The sequence below is a fragment of the Pisolithus orientalis genome, assembly GCF_024613125.1.
Source record: "Pisolithus orientalis strain OTSU chromosome Unknown F5J12scaffold_24, whole genome shotgun sequence".
Taxonomy (NCBI): domain Eukaryota; kingdom Fungi; phylum Basidiomycota; class Agaricomycetes; order Boletales; family Pisolithaceae; genus Pisolithus; species Pisolithus orientalis.
The window spans coordinates 261,176-286,675 of NW_026260805.1; the positions used below are offsets into that span (position 1 = coordinate 261,176).

General features: G+C 49.1%; 8 protein-coding genes across 8 annotated transcripts; 3 read left to right on the forward strand and 5 right to left on the reverse strand.

The window, feature by feature from the left end:
• Positions 1-470: 470 nt before the first annotated feature.
• On the reverse strand, positions 471-1,083 carry F5J12DRAFT_246316 (uncharacterized protein). Its single transcript, XM_051738567.1, has 2 exons — positions 877-1,083; positions 471-816 (listed from the first exon to the last, which is right to left on the reverse strand). Exons 1-2 carry the CDS (start codon positions 932-934, stop codon positions 545-547), a joined length of 330 nt encoding a protein of 109 aa, XP_051598094.1. The 5' UTR covers positions 935-1,083; the 3' UTR covers positions 471-544.
• Positions 1,084-1,530: 447 nt separating this feature from the next.
• Positions 1,531-3,774, forward strand: F5J12DRAFT_950127 (uncharacterized protein; the record flags this gene model as incomplete). Its single annotated transcript, XM_051749790.1, has 8 exons — positions 1,531-1,602; positions 1,627-1,640; positions 1,672-1,738; positions 2,106-2,199; positions 2,478-2,659; positions 2,836-2,884; positions 2,952-3,006; positions 3,395-3,774. The coding sequence occupies 8 exons, from the start codon at positions 1,531-1,533 to the stop codon at positions 3,501-3,503; spliced, it is 642 nt and encodes a 213-aa protein (XP_051598095.1). The 3' UTR covers positions 3,504-3,774.
• A 1,425-nt stretch (positions 3,775-5,199) lies between these two features.
• On the reverse strand, positions 5,200-6,411 carry F5J12DRAFT_246377 (uncharacterized protein). The gene is made up of 5 exons (XM_051738569.1): positions 6,249-6,411; positions 6,116-6,202; positions 5,760-6,065; positions 5,585-5,707; positions 5,200-5,535 (listed from the first exon to the last, which is right to left on the reverse strand). Exons 3-5 carry the CDS (start codon positions 6,045-6,047, stop codon positions 5,326-5,328), a joined length of 621 nt encoding a protein of 206 aa, XP_051598096.1. The 5' UTR covers positions 6,048-6,065; positions 6,116-6,202; positions 6,249-6,411; the 3' UTR covers positions 5,200-5,325.
• A 1,039-nt stretch (positions 6,412-7,450) lies between these two features.
• F5J12DRAFT_744880 (Leo1-like protein-domain-containing protein) lies at positions 7,451-9,387 on the forward strand. Its single transcript, XM_051742067.1, has 4 exons — positions 7,451-7,753; positions 7,818-8,007; positions 8,059-8,253; positions 8,311-9,387. The coding sequence occupies exons 1-4, from the start codon at positions 7,512-7,514 to the stop codon at positions 9,262-9,264; spliced, it is 1,581 nt and encodes a 526-aa protein (XP_051598097.1). The 5' UTR covers positions 7,451-7,511; the 3' UTR covers positions 9,265-9,387.
• Positions 9,242-11,649, reverse strand: F5J12DRAFT_844314 (spinocerebellar ataxia type 10 protein domain-containing protein). The gene is made up of 10 exons (XM_051746261.1): positions 11,357-11,649; positions 11,125-11,304; positions 11,002-11,072; positions 10,829-10,949; positions 10,681-10,767; positions 10,517-10,633; positions 10,400-10,465; positions 9,970-10,352; positions 9,667-9,912; positions 9,242-9,610 (listed from the first exon to the last, which is right to left on the reverse strand). The coding sequence occupies exons 1-10, from the start codon at positions 11,503-11,505 to the stop codon at positions 9,432-9,434; spliced, it is 1,599 nt and encodes a 532-aa protein (XP_051598098.1). The 5' UTR covers positions 11,506-11,649; the 3' UTR covers positions 9,242-9,431.
• A 48-nt stretch (positions 11,650-11,697) lies between these two features.
• Positions 11,698-13,927, forward strand: F5J12DRAFT_246448 (uncharacterized protein). Its single transcript, XM_051738570.1, has 5 exons — positions 11,698-12,083; positions 12,136-12,403; positions 12,465-12,570; positions 12,628-12,851; positions 12,908-13,927. Exons 1-5 carry the CDS (start codon positions 11,813-11,815, stop codon positions 13,878-13,880), a joined length of 1,842 nt encoding a protein of 613 aa, XP_051598099.1. The 5' UTR covers positions 11,698-11,812; the 3' UTR covers positions 13,881-13,927.
• A 569-nt stretch (positions 13,928-14,496) lies between these two features.
• F5J12DRAFT_844333 (uncharacterized protein) lies at positions 14,497-15,672 on the reverse strand. The gene is made up of 2 exons (XM_051746262.1): positions 14,880-15,672; positions 14,497-14,816 (listed from the first exon to the last, which is right to left on the reverse strand). The coding sequence occupies exons 1-2, from the start codon at positions 15,333-15,335 to the stop codon at positions 14,559-14,561; spliced, it is 714 nt and encodes a 237-aa protein (XP_051598100.1). The 5' UTR covers positions 15,336-15,672; the 3' UTR covers positions 14,497-14,558.
• Positions 15,673-21,904: 6,232 nt separating this feature from the next.
• On the reverse strand, positions 21,905-23,735 carry F5J12DRAFT_784249 (uncharacterized protein; the record flags this gene model as incomplete). Its single annotated transcript, XM_051743000.1, has 10 exons — positions 21,905-21,947; positions 21,995-22,057; positions 22,104-22,222; positions 22,320-22,421; positions 22,475-22,854; positions 22,928-23,002; positions 23,058-23,090; positions 23,466-23,537; positions 23,588-23,665; positions 23,720-23,735. The coding sequence occupies 10 exons, from the start codon at positions 23,733-23,735 to the stop codon at positions 21,905-21,907; spliced, it is 981 nt and encodes a 326-aa protein (XP_051598101.1).
• Between the last annotated feature and the right edge of the window lie 1,765 nt (positions 23,736-25,500).

The window sequence follows — 25,500 nt, forward strand, 5'->3', positions numbered from 1 at the left end:
GACATGCACTTGCGCGTGTGCGGCAACCCCAAGCATCGTTGCACTAGCTCAACAAATGCATGAACGCTGCTTATTGCAAGAACCACTCATGTCAAGCATCTGAGCCGCAGACATACACCAGCCTAACCAAGGACGATGTATAAGAAAAATGCCCGTTGCTGCAGCAATACATACCTGTTCCAATGTGATGATTTTGCCTCACCAGACTCTCATTCGCCGAGAGTGAAGCAGCCACATCCGGCTCTAGGCCATGATCATTGCGCTGCGTGGGCAACCAACGAACTAATGCTACCTTCACAACTCCTACAACTCTCTCCCCTAGTAACAGGTAAGTAACGGAAACAGTTCATTGAAGTACATGAGAGTAAGAAGTGCGCAGCAGAAAATCAAGAAGAGGTATCAAAAGTATATGGCTACAAGGATTGAGCTACAAACCCGATATTGATACAACATTAACGAAAAGAAAAGGAAAGGCAAACTGAGTGCTCTGGTCACCCTGAAACCTGAGTTATGTGGGGACGCCTGGTGTCCTGAATACCGCGAATCACCAGCTGAGGGCCCTCCTGGCCTTGCGGCGGCGCCACATGTTTTCATACTTAAGCCGATGTTTTGCATTGAGTTCCATAAACTCCTGGTAAGCTTGTTCAGAAAGCTCGATCATATCGGTGGTGGGCGTGCGGAAATGGAATATGGCCAGAAGGTCAGAAGATGCGATGCGCGCATAGGGGACAGGCGACGCGAGGAACAACCGGTCGCCAAATGGTACATATGTATACACATCCAGCCAACGGTCATGGCGAGCGTGCGATCGGCAGGCTACGATATCCACACTATCAGAAAACAAGTTACAACTTTTGAGTCAGCGAAACTGCTCACCCTGAATGATCATGACCTGGCGTTGCACGAGAGCTATAGCGACAGTGCCGTGGTTCATGGTGAATTGCAAGTAGAAGAATTAGATATGGATACAGCGAGTTTAACTGAAAGACGAGAAGGAAGGAATGAGGAACAGGCCAATGCAAGACCTGAGAGTCTATAGGTGGAGATTCTAGTAGAAGAGTGGATATTCCAATGAGGGACCCACAGTACCTGATCGAAGGGCTTAAGTACTCATGCTGCAAAACAGGTCATTGTTCTTCACATTCTGCGAACAGTACCTTAACATTACGACATTCTGCGAACGGTACCTTGACATTACGATGGAAAGCTGCCTCGAGCCCCTGCCTCGCAAGGCCGACAATAAGCAGATGCCCAAATTCGTTGGTCCTGGCTTTGTCGGCGTTTCGTCGAACAATCCTTCCGGAGAACAATATCACGACCATTGACTACCATATCAGGAAGGTGTTTATGAACACACTCCACTGCGGTCACTGGAGGACCTTGGCGGGAGACTTCGAACTCGACAACACCCGTAGCAAAGACCCCGAGGTTTGTCTATATTGTAACAAGGGTGTTTCTGACGCTGAGTTTGAAGCAGGAGCATACAATATAATATGTCGAAGTACAAGCGCAGGTTCGCAAATTTTTGCAATGCCTGGTGACCTTCGTCTGGCAGCCACAATTTGCAACCGCGCACGGGTGACTCTCTTGTTCTGCCTGGACGTGAGTTCTTCTTTCTTATGGAAGCTCCTGGAAGGTGGGTGAGCTTTTTGTGCTATTCGGGATATCAAGGTGCATTTGTAAACCCGCCAACCCTTCCCGATCGTGCTGTGGGAACAAGCAGTGCAGCGATGGTGTGGTAAGTTTTCGAATCCAGTAAACCAGAAGGTTTGAATGCAGCGTACTTCCAGGAAGTTTTTTTATAACTGACGATCATCATCGTAGGTAATGTTTCCTGTGTTTGCTGAGTGAACCCATATGTAGATTGTAATCCCGAAAACTGACAGCTGATAATGGGAATACCACATACGGACAGGGGTCATAACTGGATAACATGGTAACCGAAACATTCGAGAAAGCCGAAATAGCATCTTGAACTCCAGAAAAAGATAAGCAAACGACAGTTACCTCAAGGCAAACGGAGTAGGACGACGGTGCTTTGAGGTGTAAGTACAAGGCCGCACTGTCTCTATTTTGACTGTACGCATTGACCTTGTTCTTGGTAGAAACCGGCATCTGCTTCTGAGCAGGCCCTCGTACGGGTTTACCAAAGCTTGCTAAGGGTCTCCGCGGGGGATAGAACAACAACAAGAAATGAAGGTGAAAGTCTTCATCAACTTGTTGGTAACCCGAGTTCTATTCGAGTCTGGCTAAAGTGGCCTCCACTAATGCGTGACTCAATGGAACGTCGAAAAACTAGCCGATTTTCAATTTCGTTATAGACATTTCGGCGCTGTTCCATTGGAATGTCCCGCTCTCATCGGTTGTTGTTTCATGCTCCCAGACACTGCAAAAGACACAAATACCTTACACCCCCGTCGGCAGGTCGCATCGTCTCTTGAGCACAGTTAATGGTGGTTAGAAGTATTCCATCATAGAAATACCTCCAGAACAGCAAGGTCCTGATGGAAGGTCTCATTCTCGGAGCGACGCACACAATTTTGAGGCCTCTGGTTGTACCGACGCAAGACGGCATCCATGGAACTGTGAGACCGTGCCACTTCACCATGACAGAGTAATGGAATGGCTTGCTTCTGAAAACTTGGGCCAGTGGCGACAGGTTCGTGGTCCTTTCTATCGATGATTTCATGCTGTGGCCGAAGAAACCGATCGAGTTATGGCGGAACTTCTTCGTTTACGTGTGTCAGAACTGCGGTTCCTGCGGACACCGCTTGTCACTGCATTTTCCTTGCCATAGTAATTCGCTGCTCAATGACTGACACGCGCAAGTCGCAGAAATGCAAGCCTTATGAGAATGAGCGCTTGCATGGCAGGCCGTCGTTATGTTAGTACTCCAATGACGGGCTCCGAAGTGCACAGTTACCACGTGACTTTCTCAGGATAATTGGTAGCCCCTCTCCCACCTCGAGTTTCTGCGGGAAATGTGGCCAGACCGACAGGGCCGATGTAAGTCCGACAAACCCCAACCGACCCCCTTTCCCCGTAGGGTACGTCTAGGATTCCGCCTACCACTGCAATGGGGTTGCCTGGCCTTCCAACTTGGCTGTCCCTTTGAAAATACGTATGGAAGCCCATCAATTCACCCAGCAGTAAGCGACTTGATGATTGTGTGTGAAACCTCTCACAGATCTCCCTAGGCAGCGGCGCTACTAGTATACCTTCATATGGGTTTGCGGGTCCCATTCGCTGCACCAGATGTAGCTCCGGCACATGTTCAACTTCCGATATTAGGGATGTTCCTACCGCTCCGAGCCTAGCAAGCGCCAACTTACGGGATAACAATACGCAGGAGTTGTTGCTGATCGCCGCCCAGTGGCTTACACTATGAATCTAGTGCGATGATGTGGAGTGCTAATGTATTTGCCACCTTCAAGAACACAATAGAAGTCACGGAAGTGAATTGGAACGTCGCGCCTGTGGCGAAGACCTCCACTGATATCTGAGCCACAGCACGAGGACCGCCACAGTTCCGCACCGGCGGGCCGCCTGATATACTGCGGACACTTCACGTATACAAACATGATTCGACTTGGCCCCTCACGACTGCGGTTCCGCAAGCTGTCAAGCAACAGAACCCACTGAATGTGTTTGATTTGTCCATGCAATAACCAGGGAAATAAACGAAAGATGAAAACACACCTTTTTCAACTGACTTTAAATTTGGACGTGTGGCCATCAACACCAATATGTAATTCGGTTTCAGACTGTCGGGTGCGGCGTATCAGAGGCGCCAGTACCTTCCAACCATGGCTGCCGGCCTCCAGGGGACGCCGCTCGACAAGACCACCACTGAAATTGATTCTTGCAATCGGACCTTGCCATCAGACCTCCATGCACATAGTTCACCCGAATTTTCAATTCTGTCACTGATCGGCCAAGTGGGATGTGTAGGATATCCGCAGCTAGTAGCCAATAGGGGCTGATGTCTTTCGCCCCCGAATTTCATGTGTCGTTCGTTAACATCAACTTGAGTGACTGCGCTCACGCGCTGCCACCGATACGTGGAAGTGGCTATAGGCGTTGGCGTTGAGTTGATGGTGTAAATCTCAGTCGAGCTCAACATCAGGCATGTTGAGCAACCTCGCCCACCCAGGTACCCTTGGACCTGCTGAGAATTTACAACGGCCATTGTCGACGAGCGAGTCTCAGTTGTGCCTGTGCCTATGTCCCTACACACGAACCCACCCTCCACCTAGTCCTGGAGCCAGAGTTGGGACTGGGTCACGCAAGATTAGCTAGGTTTGTCATCTCCTGCGAGATTACTGCCTGCTTGTGACTCTCATTATCGTGCTTACGACTTGTTATTTCCGTCATCTACTACCTCAACTCCCGAAATAGTAAAGAACACGAAGCCATGCTACACGCCAACGCTGCCATGAAATTTCCGGCAATCCCCCAGATCTATTCGCTATTCCTATGATAGGGTCTAGATGGACCTCGCGATGTACACGTGCACTGTGTGGGGTCGGACAGGGTCGGGCACGTTCTGACTCGAGTCACGATGTAAGAGGACGCTGAGATACCCTAATCGGCGTAACCTTACCAGAGCCCGGTAACTTCTTGTGGTGGCTTGTCAATATCGCCCAACGGCGTCCCGCCGCCGCTACTTACTGAAATGAATAAAAGTCGGAATGTGATATATGACGCGCGCAGGATCTAACGCGACGTAAATATGAAGTTGAAGCTGTACGATGTTGGCTGTGGTTCCATGCTCACTCCATGAGAAACTTCGCTGGGTGCCAGTGCCTCACACAGCCATACAACCGTACTGCCGTTGTCATCGCCATTCAGTTATTTTCCCGTGGAACTTTTTCTTCTCCGTAATTCAAATTATATTTCGGTCGTAGACAGACGTGTGAGTTATCATTCCTGATGTAATAGAGACGTGATAACAAAGTGTCCACTTGACAAGGCATGCAAGCTTGCAAGCTAAATCCACAGGGCGGGCTAGTCGATAACCAAGGGACCATGAACGACACCACAACAGCAACCTGTAAATCGAAATGTCCAGCATTCGAAAGGCAGGGGGGATCCTGCAAACAAGAAAGCAGTCGCAAGGAAGAATATACACAAAAGGAAGATGCAACCTGGCGCTAAAAACGAAGCAAAGCTATTACAGACAACGAAAACGAAAGGTCTTACTTGAGGGATAACGGTTATAGTGGTCCGGGATATGCTATAGTAACATGAAGGGTTGGCTACATTTGGTTCTCGTCATTGTATTGGTCTTGGATGTCGTTCGTGGGATTCGGGCATCGCCTCGGATCATAGAATCATCGAGGTCCCGGCCGCAACAACCCTCGAACGGTGCACGGGCAGTTCCGGGAGAGGCCTACGAAGGCGTAGCTGGGGCTGCCAACTGCCTTTTGAGACGTGGTGGAGGGAAACCAGTATCAAATCTTCAACTTTGATATGCTTCGGGCCAACCTTCCACCTGCGGTCAGCATTTGTCTCCATAGGTTGCTTCGCTGCCCACTGTAATGATCGTCAAAAGAAATTCTAATGCACAGCTATCCAAGCGTACCTCAATGAAACGCTTGACACAGTTCGCTAGGTTTTTGGCCAGCTTGGCTCGAGTGATCGGTCCTTTGGGCGTTTTGAAGTCATTGGTGGGGATTTGCTTGGTCCACGGGCGATAACCAGGCCACTGTTTGAGCGTGATGAGCGAAGTGTATTGGTAATTTTACGAAGGGGCGCACCTCGATGCGGATGGACACGGACGGACCACATCCCGCAAACATTGGCTCGTCTTTGTCCTGCAAATCCTTGTGCTTAGACCTTATGGCGTCCTCCAGTGTGACACCGTATTCGTATGGATTACTGGAAAAGAAATAGATGATTGGCTTCAGTTCGCACTCAGCGATGTAGCGTTTCTGGTCCGCCTCCGTGTACGGACGGTATATTTTCTGGGGAACGAAGATTCCAGTTCCAGTCTCGATGATGGCGAATCTCTGAACCCAGAACCAGTTCGTGACGTGGGGTAGCATGGCCTCAGCTACTTCGTCCTGTGATTGGTTTGCATAGCTGGCTACTCGAAGATGTCAGGAAATCTTACGTCATCGTCATTGCTTTGCTCGACCTGCACACCCTCGATGGGTGAAACGGGTGAGAGAGCAGAATAAGGGGGTGACTTCGTTGGACTCTACGAAGGGTTCGTCGCAAGTTCCTTGAATCTCTTTAGATATGACCTACGAGGTGTGTAACCGACGCATCTAGCACCGAGTACGGTGAGGTATTGATACGGACGTCGGGTAGCGGGGTGTCCATCGCCGACCCCGGACCCGGCGTGAGAACAGCAGAAGACGGAGCACGAGTCGATACTGCTGATCCCCCGGAGTCATAATAAGGAGGGTGCGGTGTAAGTCGTCTTGTGTCGATGTGCAGGTCAGTCGGGTAAAGCGACCCTTGATCACTTCCTGAGGAAAGGTCCGGAGGGTGGAGGAGGTAGGGAAGCGATTCGTTGTTACCAAAGTCTTCGGCGTTCTAAAACGTGTTGATAGTCGTCATGTGCGTTATGTCATCGCTGTGGAATGGCTCACCGACAGACCCATCGAGGTCAAAGACAAACAGTTATCGCTTGGGACATAGTAGTCGAAGTCGGACGGCAGGAATTGAGGCTCATCGTAGAGTCCAGGGAATTGCTCTTCCTCTTGGTTGTCGCCCATGGCGGTGGGGGATGGTTGGTACTGGCTTCAACGGGGCATGGTTCCTTTATAAAAAAGGGGGCTCATACAGCATGTTGCTGTATTGGGTTGAATCGATCGGCGCTCGTGTATGTACTGTTTACTGGCACTCCGGAAACTTTGTTTATTACATTACGTCGGCATCTTGCCATATTGAAAACGGATTTTGCCTCCGAGGACAAGTGCTAACAGGAACACCTCCCACTGAATGCTGAGTTCTGATGTCAGCGCCGGAGTGCATCAGTGTGGGGTTAATAATATCAAAAAATTGAACGACGACCATGGCACATTCCATTAGAAGATCACAGCACGTTGCCACCGACAATACTTTCTTTTAGAAACTCGAAGAGAGAATGGGTACAAGCCGCCGTTTTCCCCAAGGACCGCCCGAGAGTGACGACCCATTCGGGTGTCGCTGTCAAGGAGGCCATCCATGACCCACGTCCATGACGCCGCTGTATGAAATCTTGGGGGATCTTATCAGAAAGAAGCGAGATCCACGATTCTGACACTGGCAGACCGGTTGTAACTACAGTACCGCGTCACCGTCGTTGCCTAACCAGTTGCATCGTGTTCAGCTCAGCCGTGGCTGGCAAAGGTCCTCTCAGTGTTGACAGGAGCCGTAGCCTCGGTAAGCCAAGCTTGGCCCAAGTTTATTGCTGCCGATTCGTGGAGCACTTCCTTATTTGGTCGACGTCTATTCCCACTGGCAATCGTTGCACGTTCAACAGTCTTCAACACTTGCCTTCGCGCTGAAACAATTCCACAATGTCATCTCTGGCAGGTGCTCTTGGTCAACCAATACACCAGAGTACTAGTTACAGCTCCGTATATGGTTTGTCTGCGCGGCCAGAGGACGTAGAAATGAGCCCTCCGGATTCCGAGACCAGAGATAGCCCCAAGGAGGAGGATAGCGAAGCGCACGTCGCTGGCGGTGGCGAAGGGATGGATGACCTATTTGGAAACGAGGCGGAAGAAACACGACCCGGGCGGGAGATCAAATCCGAAAGGTAAGCACAAAGTACACCTCTACTTTGTTGCGGCAACCTCACGATATACTTCATTGGCCGTCAGCATTCTTACTGGAACACCGGCGGCGGAATCGGGGTACGAATCAGACAACCTTTCCCAGGCCGAGCGGGAACGACGGAGAGCCTTGGAATATGCTGAGCCGGAGGAACCTGGCGGCGTCGCCGCCCCTCCTGCTCAAGAGTTTAATGTCAACATTCCCAACATCCCCATCCCACGTAGCAGCGATGGCCAAGTGAGGCTTTTTTGCGATGTGAAGATCGTATTAAATTTACACGGTTCATAGTATTGGGTCATACGCATGCCTAATTTTGTCAAGGTCGACTCAAAACCATTCCACCCCGACACATACGTCGGTCCTGAACAAGAAGACGATGAGATCTCCCAGAACGAAAGTGTTCGTGAGAAAAGTATGACTATCAAGCTTAAAGTCGAAAATACCGTCCGCTGGAGGTGGATAAAGGATGAGTTCGACCAAGACGTAAGTCCACAACTTGGCGTCCTTGCCGCGTTGCCGGTTCTCACAAGCCATCAATAGAAGAGACAGTCTAATGGACGGATCATCCGGTGGTCAGACGGCAGTTTAAGTTTGCGACTTGGCAAGGAATTATTTGACATCAACCAAACCTACGAAACGTCTAGCAGCTTGCTAGGTAAACCAACTGCGGGGTCCCAGCCACCCGCATCACAAACCAGTCCATCGGCATCACAACAGACGCTCGCGGCGTCGAAGCCCCAGGCCCAGGGCCTAACTTATCTCGTTGCACAGCACAAGCGATCAGAAGTCCTTCAGGCAGAAGCGGCGGTCACCGGGTACATGTCGTTGCGGCCAACGGGCATGCAGTCCGAGACCCACCGCATGTTGGTGCGTGCCGTCGGACAAAAACACAATAAGATCGCCCGTTTGCGTATGGCTCCTGATCCAACGAGGGACCCTGAACGGGAGAAAATGGAGTTGATGAAACTTTCCGCCAAGAAATCCAAAAAGAAAACTGAGGAAGGAGAATTTTCAACTCGCAGAAAAAGGACAGGTCATTCAAGGAAACGCGCTAATACAGATGTCTGGTCGGATGACGAAGAGGAACCCGACTACGAGGGGTCTGATGCCGATGACGACATGGGAGGTTCAAGTTCCGCCAAACGCAAGATGTTACAGGAAAAACGGAAAGGTCCAGGAGAATATCAAGAGGATGATTTTGTTGTGGCAGATGAGTCAGACGAGGACGGCGAATTTGGGGGAGGGACATCAGACAAGAAACGTCGCCATCGCGACGAGGAGGAAGAGGATCCACTGGATAAGCTTGATGCAAAGATTAGTCAATTAGAGGATGAGAGAAAACGGAAGAACCAAGATTCTGGAGGTGAGGTGGACGATGCCGATCAAGACATGGATGTAGAAAGCGAAGAAGACGAAGAAGAACACAGAGTACGAAAGGCTGGCCTTGGAGCACGGAAAAAGAGAGCAATAGCTTTCGATGAAGAGGAGGAATAAGACACCGTTCGTTAGCGTCATGTCTCCTGGTGCTACTTACTACATCTGCAAAACTACCCGAGGGAGTGAGCAGGTTATACCTGCCTCCGTTTGGAAGTGACTTGTCGTAAGACTCGCTAAGACACTTGTTGGCCAATGGGAGAGCTCGCTTAAGTGCGGAAGAGCTGTTAACAGCCGCGTCGCGTAGCTGTTTCCCAGATGTACCTTGGGCAGTTATCTCCCATATACGGTAGCTCTAATTCGTTCAAAAAGGTTTTGGAGGGCCGAATGCTGTGCACTACAGCTTGATTATCCGTATTCCCTTCAAGAAGGTTATGCAGGGTAAGAATCGCATGTTCACGGAGATCTTTCGCCAAGAGAACGTTAGTGTGGGGCAGACCGGTTCGACTGCATGGCACTCACATGGATTGCGCTCGTCAATAACACACATATTCATGATCACAGGTATGCCGTTACACTGGCGGATGCGGTCTTGTGTTACCCTGTCCCCGTGACAAAGAATGCCAACTAAGCGCACAAGATCACGTTTCAAATACGGAAAACCGGTTGGGTCAGTGACATCAACCGGACATTGTTGCCGGCCGGATTGCGCGACTTGCCTCCCAAAATTTACTTTCGGAAGAAATATATCCAAAAGTTGTAGCAATTCTGATCGCAATCAGTGTGTTGGCTCAAGAAAGGAAGGCGCGAACACTAAACACCTACCTACTATATGCTCGGCGATGGGGCGACCATGGGGGGAGGTGGACTCTCGAAAGGGTGGCCAGATCCCTCCTTGCAAATGTGTTGCTTCTGACGCCAACATAATACTTGTGATACATTGCGTCACGAGCACGAGAGCTTCGCAGGCCTTGGGTAGGATGGGGTCCGGAGCCGCGCGAATGCCGTTGTCTCGGTGTGCGACTTCGGCTCGATCAGAGCCAACTACATTTCTAATAGCGCCACTGGAATACATTGAAAGTTCGAAAAAGCACGCAATTAACATCGGGGTCATTCCAGAAAAGTGTGTTTCGGAGGGCGAAGACTGAAGGTATGAGTCCAATAATTTGAGTAATACGGTTTGGTGAGGGACGATAACCTCTCCGTCCCTATTTTGGATTTGAGTGGAACCACCAAAAAAGAGGGTGAGACTGACGCCTTCAAATTTCCAAACAAGTCCGGCGCAAAACCTCCACTAAACAAGTGGGAAAAGAGATGGTACCTTGACAAGGTGGTCAACTCGGAGGTAGAAAAATCACCTCAGAACCCTTACCCGTAGTCAAATGCCCTACCTGCATCACTAGACTCCTCAGCGTCATAGAGATCAGTCATACGATCCAACAAAGTGATGCAGATCCGGACTCCAATTGGCGTGTGGACTAATAACGCCCTAAGGAATACCTTAGCAAACGGAGATGAGATAACGCGTCAACCTACTGGCGTGCGCTGTTATCATAGATACAGTTTACCAGTAATACTAGGAGAGACAAGATTGTCCGGGGGTCGGGTAAGCCCAGCACTCTGCTACAAGGACTGTTGTCAGGCGCCACCCCACAGGATGCTTCATCCGCAAAAAAGGGCTTACACAAATATAGCTTGTTCCTCTGGAAGATTCATGTGTGTCTGCCAGAGACTTGACATAAGGCTTTCATTTGTTGTGACCATATTTGAAAGTGTCTGAACCACCATACGAACGACGTGGAATGCTGTAGGCGCGCCCGTTACCCGTCGCCGCTCCCTCCAGAGGTGATAACTCACATCCAGGATCTTGAGATGCTGTCCAAGAGCTGTATGTATGCAATATTTGCCTTAGTGCGGGTTCATTTTCGCTTTTTCGTCTTCAATCAACACGTGTATGAAGAGATGGAATGGAGGACTTACAAAGCATGCTCTTGGTTTTTGGCCACTCCAGCAACTAGGTTCCTTGTAAATCTGGAAGTGCTGATAACGATAGTCCGAATCAATTCTTCATCCCGGTGTGTGGCGGCCTTCTCAACAAGCATGAGCCAAAGGCTCCGAAGGTTGGGCCAGATAGTCGGTTGATCAGCGCCCGCCGCTGTTCTGCCGGGAGTTTGTTCGCGTCTCACGGTTTTGTATTTGATTCAATACGTACCTGAGTCCCTCGTCCCTGGCGAGGTCAACGGCAATATCTTCCAGTGCCCGGCTTAGTTGGGGAATGGCCTCTTCACTTTCCCAACTCAGTAAACTCTTGGAAAGATCGCAGAACCGAACGTTGATGGAGACTTCTTCATTTGCGCTCATCGTAGCTCATGACAAAAATGGGAGAGGGAGAAGGAGAAGGGGCGTTCGCGATACACCTCAAACTTTTTGGTTGTCAAGTTGCAACGCCTGTGGGGGCCGTGCAAGTGATTGCAGTCGTGCCAACTATCAACTGTTATGTCATACACCGAAGAATATCATCGTTGTTTCGTATTACCCGATTTACGAGTACTGCCACCGCGAGCCACCACGTTCTTGTGACGATCCCTGGATATTGACACCCCAGCGTCAGAGTCCTGCAGGTAAACGTTGACGACAGAAACAAACCTGCGGAGATGTTCATTGCGTTATGAAACGAGGCTACCACATACGCATCACCGTACACAGAAAGGTAGAGATATCTCAGTCTCATCCGCACGCTCTCGACACTTTCGTACCGGAAACGCTATTCCAACGTCTGCCATCGCATCGACCAAAGTCGACGCTGAAAAAGAACGCAGTCTTCGACCCTGCCCGCAAAGATTACAGATACGGACCCATTCGATTGGACTGGACTGATTTCGAACAACACATGAGCACCACTGGATTGTCTAGCGGCAAGGAGAAAGACCGCATCGGAGGTACGCAATCTGAAAGGCGGGCAGTGGAAGTCATAAAACACTTGCATGACAGGACCTCTGATAGCGAATTTCGTTCCAAAAACCAAGTCTGGCTCGACTAATCTGCCGGAAGGAGTAGTTCATCTCTACCGCGACTGCGAACAACCTCGAAGTAGCGAGACACAAGCGTCGGGGGGGCCATCTGATCCAGCAAGCGGGTCAATCTCGGATGACGGGACCACGCTCGGGGTTTTGTCTGTTCCATCATGGATGACCCCCTCTGATTTTCTCGCTTTTGTTGCCCCAGCTGCAGAGGGGATGGCCCATCTTCGGCTGATCCGGTCAGCGCGTTCGCGCGTATTCGCATGCAATTCTTATGCACTCTGACTTGTTTTTACTCAGTGACTCTATGCCCAATCGTTCTATAGCCATTTTAAAATTCCGTCGCTCAGAAGAGGCCACCGAATTTGCCGAAGCTTACAATGGAAAATCGTTTAACTCGATGGACGTAAGTCTCGCGCACGAAACCCTCCAATACTCTGAATGGCTCTTCGTTGTTTTCTAGCCAGAGACCTGTCATGTCGTACGCATTTTGTCCGTGGAGATAGAGACCGAAGACGCTGTCCAGAGTATGCTAGGGCGTTTGGTGTCCCCACAATCATCGACATACGAGTTGCCCACCTGTCCAGTGTGCCTGGAACGTATGGATGCTGCAGTTACTGGTCTCATCACTGTACCTTGTTCGCACACGTTCCACTGCATGTGCCTGAGCAAATGGGGCGACAGCCGGTTCGTTTGTTTCGGTATCCGAATCTCCCCCCTCTCAACCCGATTCCGTCCTCCAGGTGCCCAGTCTGTCGGTATTCGCAGACATTGCTTTCCTCTCACCCAACCACTTCGGGGTCGCGCTCGCGGCCCATCCCATTTGCCCATACGTCTTCCCCGTCGATGTCCACTTGTGTCGACTGCTTGTCGACGACGAATTTGTGGATATGCCTTATCTGCGGCAACATTGGTTGTGGCCGCTATGGCCGAGCTCATGCGCATGCACATTACCAGAACACGACTCATCTCTACGCCCTCGAACTTGAGACACAGCGCGTTTGGGATTACGCCAGTGATGGCTATGTTCATCGTCTCATCCAGAATAAGGCTGATGGGAAGCTCGTGGAATTGCCTTCTGCTGCGTCGTCGATGGGTACCAATGCGAGGGACGACGGTGCTCTAGGACCGTCGCATGCTGACACGCTCAACGCCGAAAAGATAGAGGCTATCGGTATTGAGTATTCGTATCTACTCACGTCCCAGCTCGATTCTCAGAGGGAGTTTTACGAAGAGCAGACTACTCAATTAAAGTCCCAGGTAGAAGAGCTACGTGGTCTAATGGAAAAGTTAACCCGAGACGTTGAGAAGGAGCGAGCCGAGGCGCGGCAACGTGAACAACAACGTCGTCGAGAAGAGGATGAAAAACTGGAGGCTGTTCATCGAGAGAAAGCACGAGCAGAAAAAAAGGCAGAGAAGATTACCGAGCTTGCGCGGAGACTTGAAAAGGAGCTCAAGGAAGAGAAGGCAGTTAGTGAAGGTCTGCTCAGAAACCTGGAGAAAATGCAGGAGAATGTCGAGCGTTCAGAGAAACAGAGGGAAGAATACGGCACTAAGATAACGGAGCTACAAGATGAACTTAGAGATGTCATGTTTTTCCTGGAGGCTCGTTCGAAAATCGAACAAGGAGAAGGAGTTGAAGGAGAGGCGGCTGGCGGTTCGATTGAATTGCCTCCGTCATCGGCTACGAGGAAGAAAAAGGGAAAAAAAGGATGACGACTGGTAGCCTTGGAATGACTCGCCGCCTGCAGCCCCCCGTTCCTCGCAGCCAAGCAGGTGATATAGTACATAGTACGTCATTCCGGATAACTCACCGTAGATGCCGATTGAATGCTGTGATTGGATCTGCGTCAGAAAGTTTGGAAGGGACCTCGTTGCAGTCCCGTTTGCCCCACAAATGGCATAGTACTGTCAGGAGACATTTATTGGATTGGCTTTCGATTATTAGCATGCTACATGTAGACCCGACCCGAGAAGAGCCCAACTTCTGGTTTGAATACCGCCCGGGGTGGTGTTGCCATGTCAAACGATGTGGGCACCTAGCAACAACACTGTGTACCGATCGCCTGGGATGCGGGCACGAAGGGCCCGTACTTGATTGATCACAAAACAAAACAGGAAGGGCCCCTAATTGGGCATCACACGAATGCTTCCGATTCTGTTGTGAGGAAACCTGATTGCAGAGGCAATGTCGGATCACTACTCCCAGACATGAGGATCGGCCCTCTGCAACATCATCCCGGCACATAGTTACCCCGTCGCGAGGGTCCTGCCACGAGCGTGCCCGTCGTGGGCTGGAATCTTCCTCTCGCATATATGGTCAAATGTATTTGCATTCCTGGGCATGCACGTGCATTGGATAGTTGTCCACAGGAGAAAAAATAAATTCACATACTACCCATTAATCACGTCATTTGCGGGATTTGTGACCCGATGACGAAGACCATCATCTCCGCTGTAAAGAGCGGTGCCAGTAGCGTGCACTGGGACTTGCACAGTATCGGCGCGATCATCGTTATCCTTTTCGCCCTTTGCGACGCCCCTCTTTCGTAACTTTCTTGTTTTTGATCCCTTTCGAGAGTCCCAAATTATATACAGAATGATCTCCGAAAATGCAACGATGAGGGCGGTGGCTACAGCCAACAGAGCTCTCTGGAGGGGTCAAATCCCATGAGCATGATGCCGCATTCAAGAGGTGGGGGATGTCTAACTCACCCATTCGAGTTTGAGTCCGGTCCACTCGCTGGCCCACCACGTGGCAGCACCTGTTCCTGCGACGCTGAGCACGCCATTCACCACTGTCGCAATAGCTTTCCTAGTCTCTGCTGCCCGTTTACTTTCCTCGAGCGGGTCATTGGCGACGTATAGAGGGAAATGTTTCTCCGGCGACGTGCGAGAACCTGCGAGTAGAGAAACCATCGAGTAGGACTGTGGATCGAGTGGCGGAGAACAGTCTTGCAAGACTTTCATTCCTTCTGGTGTTCGGGTCCATTTCGATACCCTTTGTAGAATGTCGTAGGGTATGACAGCGACATTGGTGGTAGGTCGCTCATCGGAAGACACGTATGGCGCAAGGTCGTCGGAGAGTTTCGCTGGCGTGATTTTCTGTATGGCCGCCAGCGTTTCTCGAAGGTGGGTTTCCAGAGAGACGTTCAGTCTGTCTTTCGCCATCTTGAACGAGCAACTAGCGCTGGTTTCGACGCGGTGACCAACTGTGCAAACTGCGCTGCGCCACCAACTTCTTGATCAATTCACCACCAGGAAACCTATTCTTTGAGCGAAACGTCTCAACGCAGCCTGCGGATGCTCAGACAATCGCTCTGCACACGCCGTGAACGGATCCGTTGTTACGGATAGGTGCAAGCGCTGGGCACTATTTCCAGAGTTCCTTGCTCTCTGTGTGCATTACGAACGGATGGCAAGGCACATACGTTGTACGTGTACCGTTGGTGAAGTTCACCCCCCAGGCAGTGCATGCGACAAACGGGCCATGTACCTGTGTATACCAGTGAGCATGCGGTGTGCTTTATCATTCTGTACGTGTCGGATTCATGTGTTCGCACTGCTTGACAACGTTGACACGACGGACCGGACACCCCGCCTCCGCCGTGGCCAGTCACCCCTTACCCGCACCCGCTTTCCTTGTGATATCGGAGAAGTCGCCTACCTCCGCCACGGCAGGTAGGGTACCTGTTCTTGACAACTTAGTCCGTAGGTTTGCTCATGCTCGCAAACTGTGTGGGCGTTGTTCAATGGACTGGGGTGGGCGCCACCCAAGATCGCTCCTGTCACAAAGACATGTACGGTGACGACTCGATCCCTCCAGTCCCTTCCCTTCTTCAGTAACTGCGTTGGCTTCCAGCCCAAAGGGAGTCCATTCGACTCACTCAAGTTGGTTATTGTGGTTTGGAGAGCATGCTTCACAACGTACAACTGAAACCTTGCCTACTTTCGTAATATGCATCGCGCAGGCGCTTCTCCCTGGCGTTCAAGTTAAATCCGCCTGCGGTACCTGAGCAGGACAAACGATGGGCTCGTTCGAATCTACGCAGGCGCCTACGCGTTGGAGGCACTACTGCTTTGACTCACTTCAGATTGTGAAGACCAAGGAGATATAACATTTAGGCGCCTTGAAGGTGGGCGAGACCAGTATAGTCATCCCAACACCTGATGCATTTGGCCACGGACCATTTCCATTGTTTCCCCCGTTGCTGGAACTGCCCTGGACGACGACTCTAGGCTGGATTGGAGTATCAGCTAAATTGCCGACTGTAAATTTGGGACACGTTTCTGTCTGTCAATCCTGATGTGACACGATGATTGTTACGCTTTCACCAGCTCATTCGCCATCGACTATGTCTCAGCCCACGGGGATGGAGACGACGACGAGCAGAGCGCCGCTCGTCGTACTTGGACCCTCCGGAGTGAGGAAAGGCACGCTCATATAGCGTCTCTTTGCGGACTACGCAGACAGGTTTGCCTTCAGCATATCTCATACGGCGTGATTTCATCTCTCGACGTTGTCTCGTGAACTTGCCATGGGAAAAATCGATCATCGGCGTCTACCATACATACTGCAAGATACTACCCGTGCACCGCGTCTTGGCGAGACAGAGGGAAGGAATGCCACTTTATTACCCAGGATGCAGATGCATTCTTTCTCGAGCGAGAACGCGTTCATCGAACGCGCGCAGTTCTTCAGCAACTTTACGGTCCTCAATGTCAGGCGCGTCGCGTCTCCGATGAATGCACGTCAACGACATCTGACCAGAGCACGGATGTCCAGGGTGGCAGGCAAGTCAAGAAAACCGATTTAACATCCCGTCTACGTCTTCATCTCTCCCCCATCGATGGGAGTGGTTCGACAACGTCTGCATCGTCTTGCGATGGATGCAGACGAAGCCGTTCAAAAGCCCTTCACAACTGCCATCGTGCAGATCTCGTACTCGCAAGAGCAGGGACTACATTATCGTCAACGACGACCCCAACATCGCGTATAGCAAGTGTAGAGCGTTGGAGTGGTTGGACTCGACTTCGGTGGGATGAACTGAGCTCGTAGTGTATCGTGTCGTAACTGTACATGTGCCTCTGCATGTGTGTCCGTCTGACTAAGCACACTGTGGCTGTATCCTTGCCTCCTGTCCCTGGGCCTCCCTACTCCATGTGCCCCCTTCAAAAAATGATGACGTCCTCGTCGTCTGCGCGCGCAGCTATACCTGCTCGCCCTCTCTCCGAGACGCTTCGTCTATGCCCTCTCCGCCGAAGTACTTCCCTCCTCTGGGGGATCCTTGCCATCCTCGCCCACACCATCCTGCTCGTCGTCTCCACTGTTCTCTTCCTCTTCTGCGATTTCTTCTCTCTCGGCTCTCGCGCCCGTGTTGTTCCCAGCTCCCCTTCCACTCTGTTGTAGTTGTTGTACGTAGCGTTGTTGGTCACTGTGTAGACCTGTGCCCTCTCTCGGTTCGAACGCGCATAGGTGTCTCGCGCTGAATTCACCTTCGAGTGGTGTGCCTGCTAGGGTTTCCAACCTGTAGGAGTTTCTCAGATGAGTGATGATTCTGTGAGGAGTGGACCACTTAGGTAGTAGTTTCTGCTCTGTTCTGAAGGTGTAGTCCAGGTTGTTCCGGTATATTTGTACAAGGTCTCCTATGTTGAATACTACTTCTGCTGGCTGTTGTTTCAGCATGTGATGATTGAATGCTGTTTTTCGTTTGATTGCATGTTGCACTGCTTTGTCATAGCCATCTAGTCATTGTTGTGTGGTGTACACCATGTGTATTGCTGCATTGAGTGCTGACAGTTCTATGGTACTAGATGTTAGCTCTGTGTGCTTTGTGTCAATGACCAAACCTAGGAGCAGTTCTTTTGGTGTGAACTTGAGAGATGGAAGGAGGCAATTGTTCATGGCCTGGACCACATCATCCAGGTGGTCTGGCCACATTCTTGGCAGTTTCTCCCAACCATTGTTCTCCACATTGTCCTCTCCCACATTTGGTGCACACAAGCATTTGAGAATGTGTAATAGCAACTTGTTAGTTCCTTTGACTAGTCCATCGACCCATGGTGAGTATGTGGCTACTACCTGGTGTGTGCATGACCACTTAGTGCAGTACTCCTTGACCAATTCATTATTGAAGTGGTGACCTCCATCTGTCATGAACATTTCTGCAGCAGTGAAGCTGTTGAAGATGTTTGCCAGGCTGTCCACTGTCATTTTGGCTGTACCTGCTGTTTTGAATTTAATGACCCAAAGGTGCTGTGAAAACATGTCTAAGAAAAGGCCTAGCATGTGGTACCCACCCTTGCCTGTTGGCATTGATAGGTAGTCTCCAACTAGTAGCTCAAACAGGTGTCTTCTTGTTATGGGCTCTAACAGTGAGTTTAGTTTGGGCATGCTGAAGTTTTTGCATTTTGCACAGTCATGTATGGCCTTCATTACCACAAGATCTATTTTTGGTGCATAGTAGTGATCTGTTAAAGTGATTTTTAGTGTGTCCCGACCCCAGTGTCCTCTGGTTTTGTGCACTTGCTGTGCCTTTTCTTTGGCCTCTTCTTGTGAGATACACTCTACCTTACGTTGCAGCCTGATACTGGTGCTGCCATACAATCTCCATAGCTTACCCTCCTGTATCATGTACTGCTTTGCCCAATGTCTTGCCTTACTATGGTCATGAATGGGTGTGTTTGTATCAGTGTTGAGTATGGCATCTATGACCCCATGTAGTCCATTTAGTCACAACATATAGGTAGCCTGCATGCCAAAATGCCAACACTTATATAGACCCTGCGATGGGCCCATCTAAATAGATTAGCCATGACACATGGACAGGCCTGAGGGCCTATAGTGAGAGCAACATATGTACAGGCCCATAAGCACAATTCCACAACATATGGGAGGGCCTGTGGAGGGTAAGGATGCTGCAACATATAGATGGTCCCATGATCAAGTAAGTATGCTGAGCTACTGTAAGACATGGATGGGCCTGTCCATGGTAGGGTGCACCCCAGTCACAGTATCAGGATGGGCCTGCCTATTGTATCATGAAGAAGGTTGCAACATATGGATGGGCCTGCCCATCATATGCTTTATAGGGTCACAACATAAAGAGGGGCCCCTCTACAATAGATTACAGAGTTGGCAACATATGGAAGGGCCTGTCTTTGGGATAATATACCCCTGTCACAACATATAGATGGGCCCATCCATAGCAAGATGTACACCTGTTGCAACATAAGGACAGGCTTGTCAGTAATATCATTGACAGCATCACAACACATAGACAGGCCCATCTAGTAAGATGCATCCCTGCCACAACATAAAGATGGGCCTGTCAGTAATGTCATTTATAGCATCACAACATATGGACGGGCCCTTCTGTAATACCATTTATACCATTGCAACACATGGGCAGGCCTGTCCATAGTAAGATGTACCTGTCACAACATAAAGACAGGCCCTTCAATATATATCATTTACAGGGTCACAACACATGGATGGGCCTGTCTAGTAAGATGCACCCATGTCACAACATAAAGATGGGCCTTTCAGCAATATCAATTACAGTGGTCACAACACATGGGTGGGCCCATCAATAGCAACACATATGCCTGTTGCAACATAAAGACAGGCCTGTCAGTAATATCACTTACAGTGTCACAACACATAGATGGGCCTGTCAGTAATATCAATCACACAGTCACAACACATGGACAGGCCCATCAGTAATATCATTTACAGTGTCACAACACATAGATGGGCCTGTCTAGTAAGATGCACCCCTGTCACAACATAAAGACAGGCCCATCAGTAATATCATTTATGGCATCACAACATATGGAAAGGCCCTTCAGCAGTATCATTTATGCAGTCACAACATAAGGATGGGCCCTTCAGCAGTGTTATTTATATGGTCATAACATATGGACAGGCCCTTCAGTAATATCTTTCATATCACCATAAAACAAGGACAGGTCCATCTAGTAAGATCCACCCCTGTCGCAACATAAGACAGGCCTGACACCAATAGCATGTATAGCATCACAACATATTGATCAGATCACAGCAAAATATTGAGGCAAGCATCCTGACATGCCATAATTTTCCAACAAGCTGCAAGCAGCTCACCCACTATACAACTCCAACCTCATCCACCCCAAGCATGAATACTATGCAAGACATGTCTAAAACCCCCCATGGATGGTGAATGGAACTAACAGACTGCATTGCATCATACATGAAAGCCAGATTTCAAGAGGAGGTATTCAGCAGACCTCACACCCTTCCAGATATATCGATTCCATTTCTGGTGTTATGTGAAGTGGATTGCATATTGTCAGTAATCTCACAGGCCTATCATTGCCCAAGTAAGTCCATCATAATGGTGTGATGGAAGTTTTCATCTTTCTGCAGTCAATGTTGGGAAAAATTGGGGTGGAAAAACCTGCAATGCAGAAGCTGCTGAGAGATACATGGAAGTGACTGAGCCATCCATTCTGGTGACTGACTCAAACACCGTCTGCATTTGGTATTTGCCAGATGCTCTCAGCCCAAAAAGAAGGGTAAGGGAATGCAGAATCTCATATTCTACTGACTTAATACAATGGCAGGCTGATGTATGGAACCACCTTCATCTTCTGAGGGAACCACTGCAGGAGAGCATAAAGGCTTCCCCACAGGCATGGCAGATGGACAAGTCATATTTCTGCAATAATGCTAAGTTGAAAGGTGCCATCAACCTGTCACCTGCATGGTTTCAACAGGGTCATGGGGTGGGTGATCATTTCTTTCCTTGTGAATAAAGTGCTCATCTGTCTTGAAGCCCCAAAATGGCTTCCCAGAAGCCTCACCACTGCTCAAGTCCAGGATGGAAAACACTTCTACAAGGGAATGGGTTGACCAAATGTCTGACACCAATGCCCTGTTATCTGTGATCCTGCATGTCATCCATCCACAAATGTATGCAGATGGCAGGGAAGCATTGATCCACCTTGGCAAACAGGTGGAACAGCAGGTGGATTTGGATATGAGCTCCATACTGCTGATATGGAGCTCCACATATAGCAGCATGTTTGTGATGGTGAATTGGGCAACTTGTTACCACAGGGATATCAATGGACAGGATCCATGGTATGACATGCTGGTAACCATGGGCAACTACCTGCCCTTGGACTTTGTCATTCCAACATTGAATCTGCAGCTGCACTACAACCCAGGGATAATCATTGCATTTTCAGGTTCAGCATTGGAGCATGGGGTGGGAGCTGTAGACAGTGACAGAGCATACCTGGTGTACTACATGCATGCCAATGTACATCAGTTGGTGCACATTCCCATGTGTCAATCACTGCAGATGGACAACCTACTACCTAGACCAGTTGCAACTGGAGAACTGTTGATTTGAAGCTGCAAAATTTAATGTCAGATTTAGTAGGTGATGTGGATCTTGTATTTTATTAGGATATGCTGGCTCTTGAACTTTGGACAGGTGGTGTTGCCAAGATTTTGCAAATGGGTGGGTGCTTCAACATCATAGATTGGGCAGGTACTCAGAGCTAAAGGGTGTGCATCATAAACTGCAAAAAAAATAAACCTACTCAGGCCATCATGCAGATGGATGGATTGTCAGACATCACATGGATGGGTGGGGGTTCAGACATCATGCGAATGGGCAGTATCTCATAAATGATTGACATTCACAGCAATGTATATTCAACCAACTCCACAGTCAATAACATGTAAACTATTGAAGCAGCATGCCCAACAACCCATGCAATGCCCACCACCTAGCATAGAAATGGTCAATTTGTCAACCCCAACCATTGAAGTTTACCTGCTCCTTGATATGGCCATTGAGATGGTCTGCAATTGGCGCCTCAGGCAATGGCCATAAGCCCTGGTCCATCATCAACTATTTGCAGTGATGAGAATAAGTGGCATACCTTAAAAAAATCCCAGGCCATGGAAAACAATCACTTGCCTTGAAATCTTTGGGAATCCACTGCATATTCCTTGGAATGATATAGCCACCAAGGGAATGCAAAGCTGGAATTGGGATCAGCTGTGTGTGGGGTCCAATGTGGGATGATGGTGCTGATATTGTCAATTATGCAAAATGCGCTAAGGGGAATTAGCTGCATTTGATCATGGAAGCTAACTTCATCATCTTGGTGTCTGAGGTACACATGGTAGCATTCTGGGAGGGGAGGAGTATAACTGGAATGCAACACTGTCACCAGAATCAAGCTATTAAGCTGATTCTGAAGGAATTATGTATCAGTCCCACATTGTGAAAAATTGATGTAAAACCTACCAAGTCCATTGCTAGGTTTGCAAACCAATGCACAGGCCATCCTGCGATATCAGCAGTCTGCTTCAGATGTACAGAGGCCACCTTGATCTGGCACACCAAGTAGAGGATGCCCATCTCTACCACAGACTGGTGAGATGGGTGTGATTGGCTGGCAATGAATGGCTTGGGACAATTTTCAAAGGTGGAATGCAGATAATGAATGACTTCCATCAAATTGAGCATATTGACAAGTTGAAGGCCCTGAGAGGCTGCACCATACTGGTCCCTTGCAGCTGTGCCCAATTCTCTTGCAATGGCATTCACAGCCTGCACAAGGTGCCTATTGAGGGTGGGATTGAATGGCATGTCACTGGGAGTGGTGTTTCCATGATAGTGAGATACTGTGGCATGTAAGGTGCACAGGACCAAAATTATCAATGTCAAAGGTGTATCAGATTAAGCTCATGCCCATACCTTGATCACAACATGGAACAGGTGCCAATCCCCATTGTTCCATTTGAAGAGATTGCTGTGTGGATGGAAGTTCACCTACATAATCGATGGATATCACTGATCACATGAATAGAACCAAATAAATGCTCACTGTTGCATATTTCCTCAAAAAGATCCCTCATCTCTGATCAGTCAGGCATGCCAAAAGTCAAACAGTTTGCACCATTGTCCTCATCTGCTGCCAAGTCAAAAGATTCGATGGGTGCATTTGAAATGAGTGGGGGAGGTGTTGGTTCCCTCATATCCTGCAATCAAGCAAGCAGGTTAGTCGGAGAATCAGGTCGAGGAGATCAGTCCCTCAGATTTGATGATTTGCAGGTGATGGGCAGAGGAGATGGTTCCTGCACATTCTGCAAGTCTTCCAGAAAATTGACCTGCATAGTAATGTCTTGTGCAGGTGTTGAAGACCCATCCATCCTGTTTTATTTCTTGTGTGTGACTGGCAGTGCCAATGGTTCCCATGCATTCAGCAATTGCTTGAGTAGATCCACATTCATACCATCTGCTGGGGGAGCAGTTGGTTCCTGTTCATTCAGGAACTGATTCATTAAGTTGTCATGTGGATCTGTTACTAGAAAATTAGTTTGTTTGTTAGCTTGAAGGGCAATCATGCCAACTCACCAGCCATGATTCTGCCCTCTGCCAGAGCAGTTGGCTCCCTTTCCTGCAGGAACTGATCCAGCAAGCTTTTGCATGAATCTATAGCAAAAGAATGTTTGTTGTTTAGCTTGGAGAGAAATCATGTTCACTCACTGGCCACAATATCCATGTTCGACCTTGCCATATCCACCCTTCCACTTGAGACAATTGGTGGAGGGGTTGGCTCTTGCAACTCACACAGTTGTACTAGTGTCTCCTCCAGATTTTTGGACTGCTTCACATGGGAGCTAGATTGCCTTGGCTCAATTGGTCTTACATTAGCTGTGGATGGCTCTCAGATGTGTTGGCCAAATCAGACTATTAATTGTATTTGTGTTGAATGGCAGGTTGCTATCACATATCACACAGTCTGTTCATTTGCAAAGGTTCCATCTATCAGGTTCCATCAGCTCTGGTTTTAGCAGAATGAGACCATCCAACTATCTCATTTTTTAAGTTTCAAGTTAACTATTCTATGTCACAAAGCCATGCATTCACTAAGCTTCCACCTATTGGGATACATTAGCAGTTGTTTTAGTAGAATGAGATTATCCTTTGCAATTCTGTTGGCTGTCTAGCCATTATTGTCTTTTTCTCACTCTTAAATAAAGGTTGAATATATGATGTGGCACAAGTGGTCAATTAAAATGGAAATACAAAATGACATCATATGTACTGTGGAGGAGTAACATGATAGACAGCCTCATTCACCCTGCTGTCCTATCTGCCCTTGTCTCATCTGCCAGAGGCCCTAAGAGATCGATGAGATCATCACCCAATGCTTGTCCATATACCTGAATATGCAGAGCCTCCAGCTCATGAGCCATCCTGTCCAGCATCTGCATGGTTTCATCCTGTTGTATTTGGAAATCATACATTTGATCCTTGTAGTATTGGCAGTGGGCCTCAGCATTGCAGAGTTGACATTCCAAATCTTCGATCTGCCCCCTGATTGTGTTGGACATTTGTGACACCTCAGTGATTGGGGCACAGATGGGTGATGGTGTGCTGGGAGTTGCAGTGGTTGCAAGTTGGATGGGTGCTGCTGTTGTTGATGGGCAGGTGTCTGCTTTGAATACAAGGGTTAACCACAATAATTAGTGTAAATGTAGAGTGATTAAACATACCTGCTTCTGTAGATCCCTCTACCTCCTGTGCAACAGATGGGCCAGCCTCAATGATCAAATCCACTCGTACAGCAGCTGGGATTGGGTGGGAATCCCTGTGTTTGAATGCAGGAATACAAATCTCTAAATAAAATTTGAGTCAGCATAAATACATGAAATTGTGAACATACTGAGTGAAGATCCCTCAGGGATCATCTCTCCCTGGTTGGAGGGCCCAACCCCAGCATTGATGGCTTTGGAAGCCATCGAAACATGTCGCTTTGGGGGACATTCCTTTGGGCTTTGGGATTCTTGGGCCTCCATCATCAGGGACAGACTTCGAGCTTGCTTTTTTCCCCTGGCTCATGATGGATTCCATCAAGTTGGGGCAGTGTCACTTTGGGGGATGTTCCTTTGGGCTTTGGGATTCTTGGGCCTCCATCATTGGGGACAGACTTTGAGCTCTCTTTTTCCCCTGGCTCATGATGGATTTTGTTGAGTTGGAGCAGCAATCCCACCTTTGGCATGGCTACATTGAATTTTGCGACCATCACACAGGAAGCAGGACTTCCCAGGGTTCTTGTAGCATTGGACCTTGCATCTGTGGCATGACTCACAGGAATGGGGGTTGGGGGAAGGTGTCCTTCTGGCAGCTACAGCAGCATGACTGTATAGTCTGTCTGACAGTGGACAAGGCTTGCATTTTGATTGGCCTTGAGTGGGAACATCTTCATCATTGTCAGTTTCTGCTGTTGCCTTCCTAGAGCAGGATTGATGTCTGGATTGATG

Bases quoted from the DNA above. Each gene is read 5' to 3' on its own strand.
- F5J12DRAFT_246316 (XM_051738567.1), bottom strand. From the start codon at position 934: ATGAACCACGGCACTGTCGCTATAGCTCTCGTGCAACGCCAGGTCATG. The intron at 817-876 runs GTGAGCAGTTTC...TGGATATCGTAG, and splicing joins CCAGGTCATGATCATTCAGG to CCTGCCGATCGCACGCTCGC.
- F5J12DRAFT_246377 (XM_051738569.1), bottom strand. From the start codon at position 6,047: ATGCTACCCCACGTCACGAACTGGTTCTGGGTTCAGAGATTCGCCATC. The intron at 5,708-5,759 runs GTGCGCCCCTTC...ACGCTCAAACAG, and splicing joins CCGTGTCCATCCGCATCGAG to TGGCCTGGTTATCGCCCGTG. The intron at 5,536-5,584 runs GTACGCTTGGAT...CGATCATTACAG, and splicing joins GTGTCAAGCGTTTCATTGAG to TGGGCAGCGAAGCAACCTAT.
- F5J12DRAFT_744880 (XM_051742067.1), top strand. From the start codon at position 7,512: ATGTCATCTCTGGCAGGTGCTCTTGGTCAACCAATACACCAGAGTACT. The intron at 8,008-8,058 runs GTGAGGCTTTTT...CACGGTTCATAG, and splicing joins CACGTAGCAGCGATGGCCAA to TATTGGGTCATACGCATGCC. The intron at 8,254-8,310 runs GTAAGTCCACAA...AGCCATCAATAG, and splicing joins AGGATGAGTTCGACCAAGAC to AAGAGACAGTCTAATGGACG.
- F5J12DRAFT_844314 (XM_051746261.1), bottom strand. From the start codon at position 11,505: ATGAGCGCAAATGAAGAAGTCTCCATCAACGTTCGGTTCTGCGATCTT. The intron at 10,634-10,680 runs GTAGGTTGACGC...GGTATTCCTTAG, and splicing joins TATGATAACAGCGCACGCCA to GGCGTTATTAGTCCACACGC. The intron at 10,353-10,399 runs GTCAGTCTCACC...AATCCAAAATAG, and splicing joins TTGTTTGGAAATTTGAAGGC to GGACGGAGAGGTTATCGTCC.
- F5J12DRAFT_246448 (XM_051738570.1), top strand. From the start codon at position 11,813: ATGAAACGAGGCTACCACATACGCATCACCGTACACAGAAAGGTAGAG. The intron at 12,404-12,464 runs GTCAGCGCGTTC...GTTTTTACTCAG, and splicing joins GCCCATCTTCGGCTGATCCG to TGACTCTATGCCCAATCGTT. The intron at 12,571-12,627 runs GTAAGTCTCGCG...GTTGTTTTCTAG, and splicing joins AATCGTTTAACTCGATGGAC to CCAGAGACCTGTCATGTCGT.
- F5J12DRAFT_844333 (XM_051746262.1), bottom strand. From the start codon at position 15,335: ATGGCGAAAGACAGACTGAACGTCTCTCTGGAAACCCACCTTCGAGAA. The intron at 14,817-14,879 runs GTGAGTTAGACA...TGACCCCTCCAG, and splicing joins CCGGACTCAAACTCGAATGG to AGAGCTCTGTTGGCTGTAGC.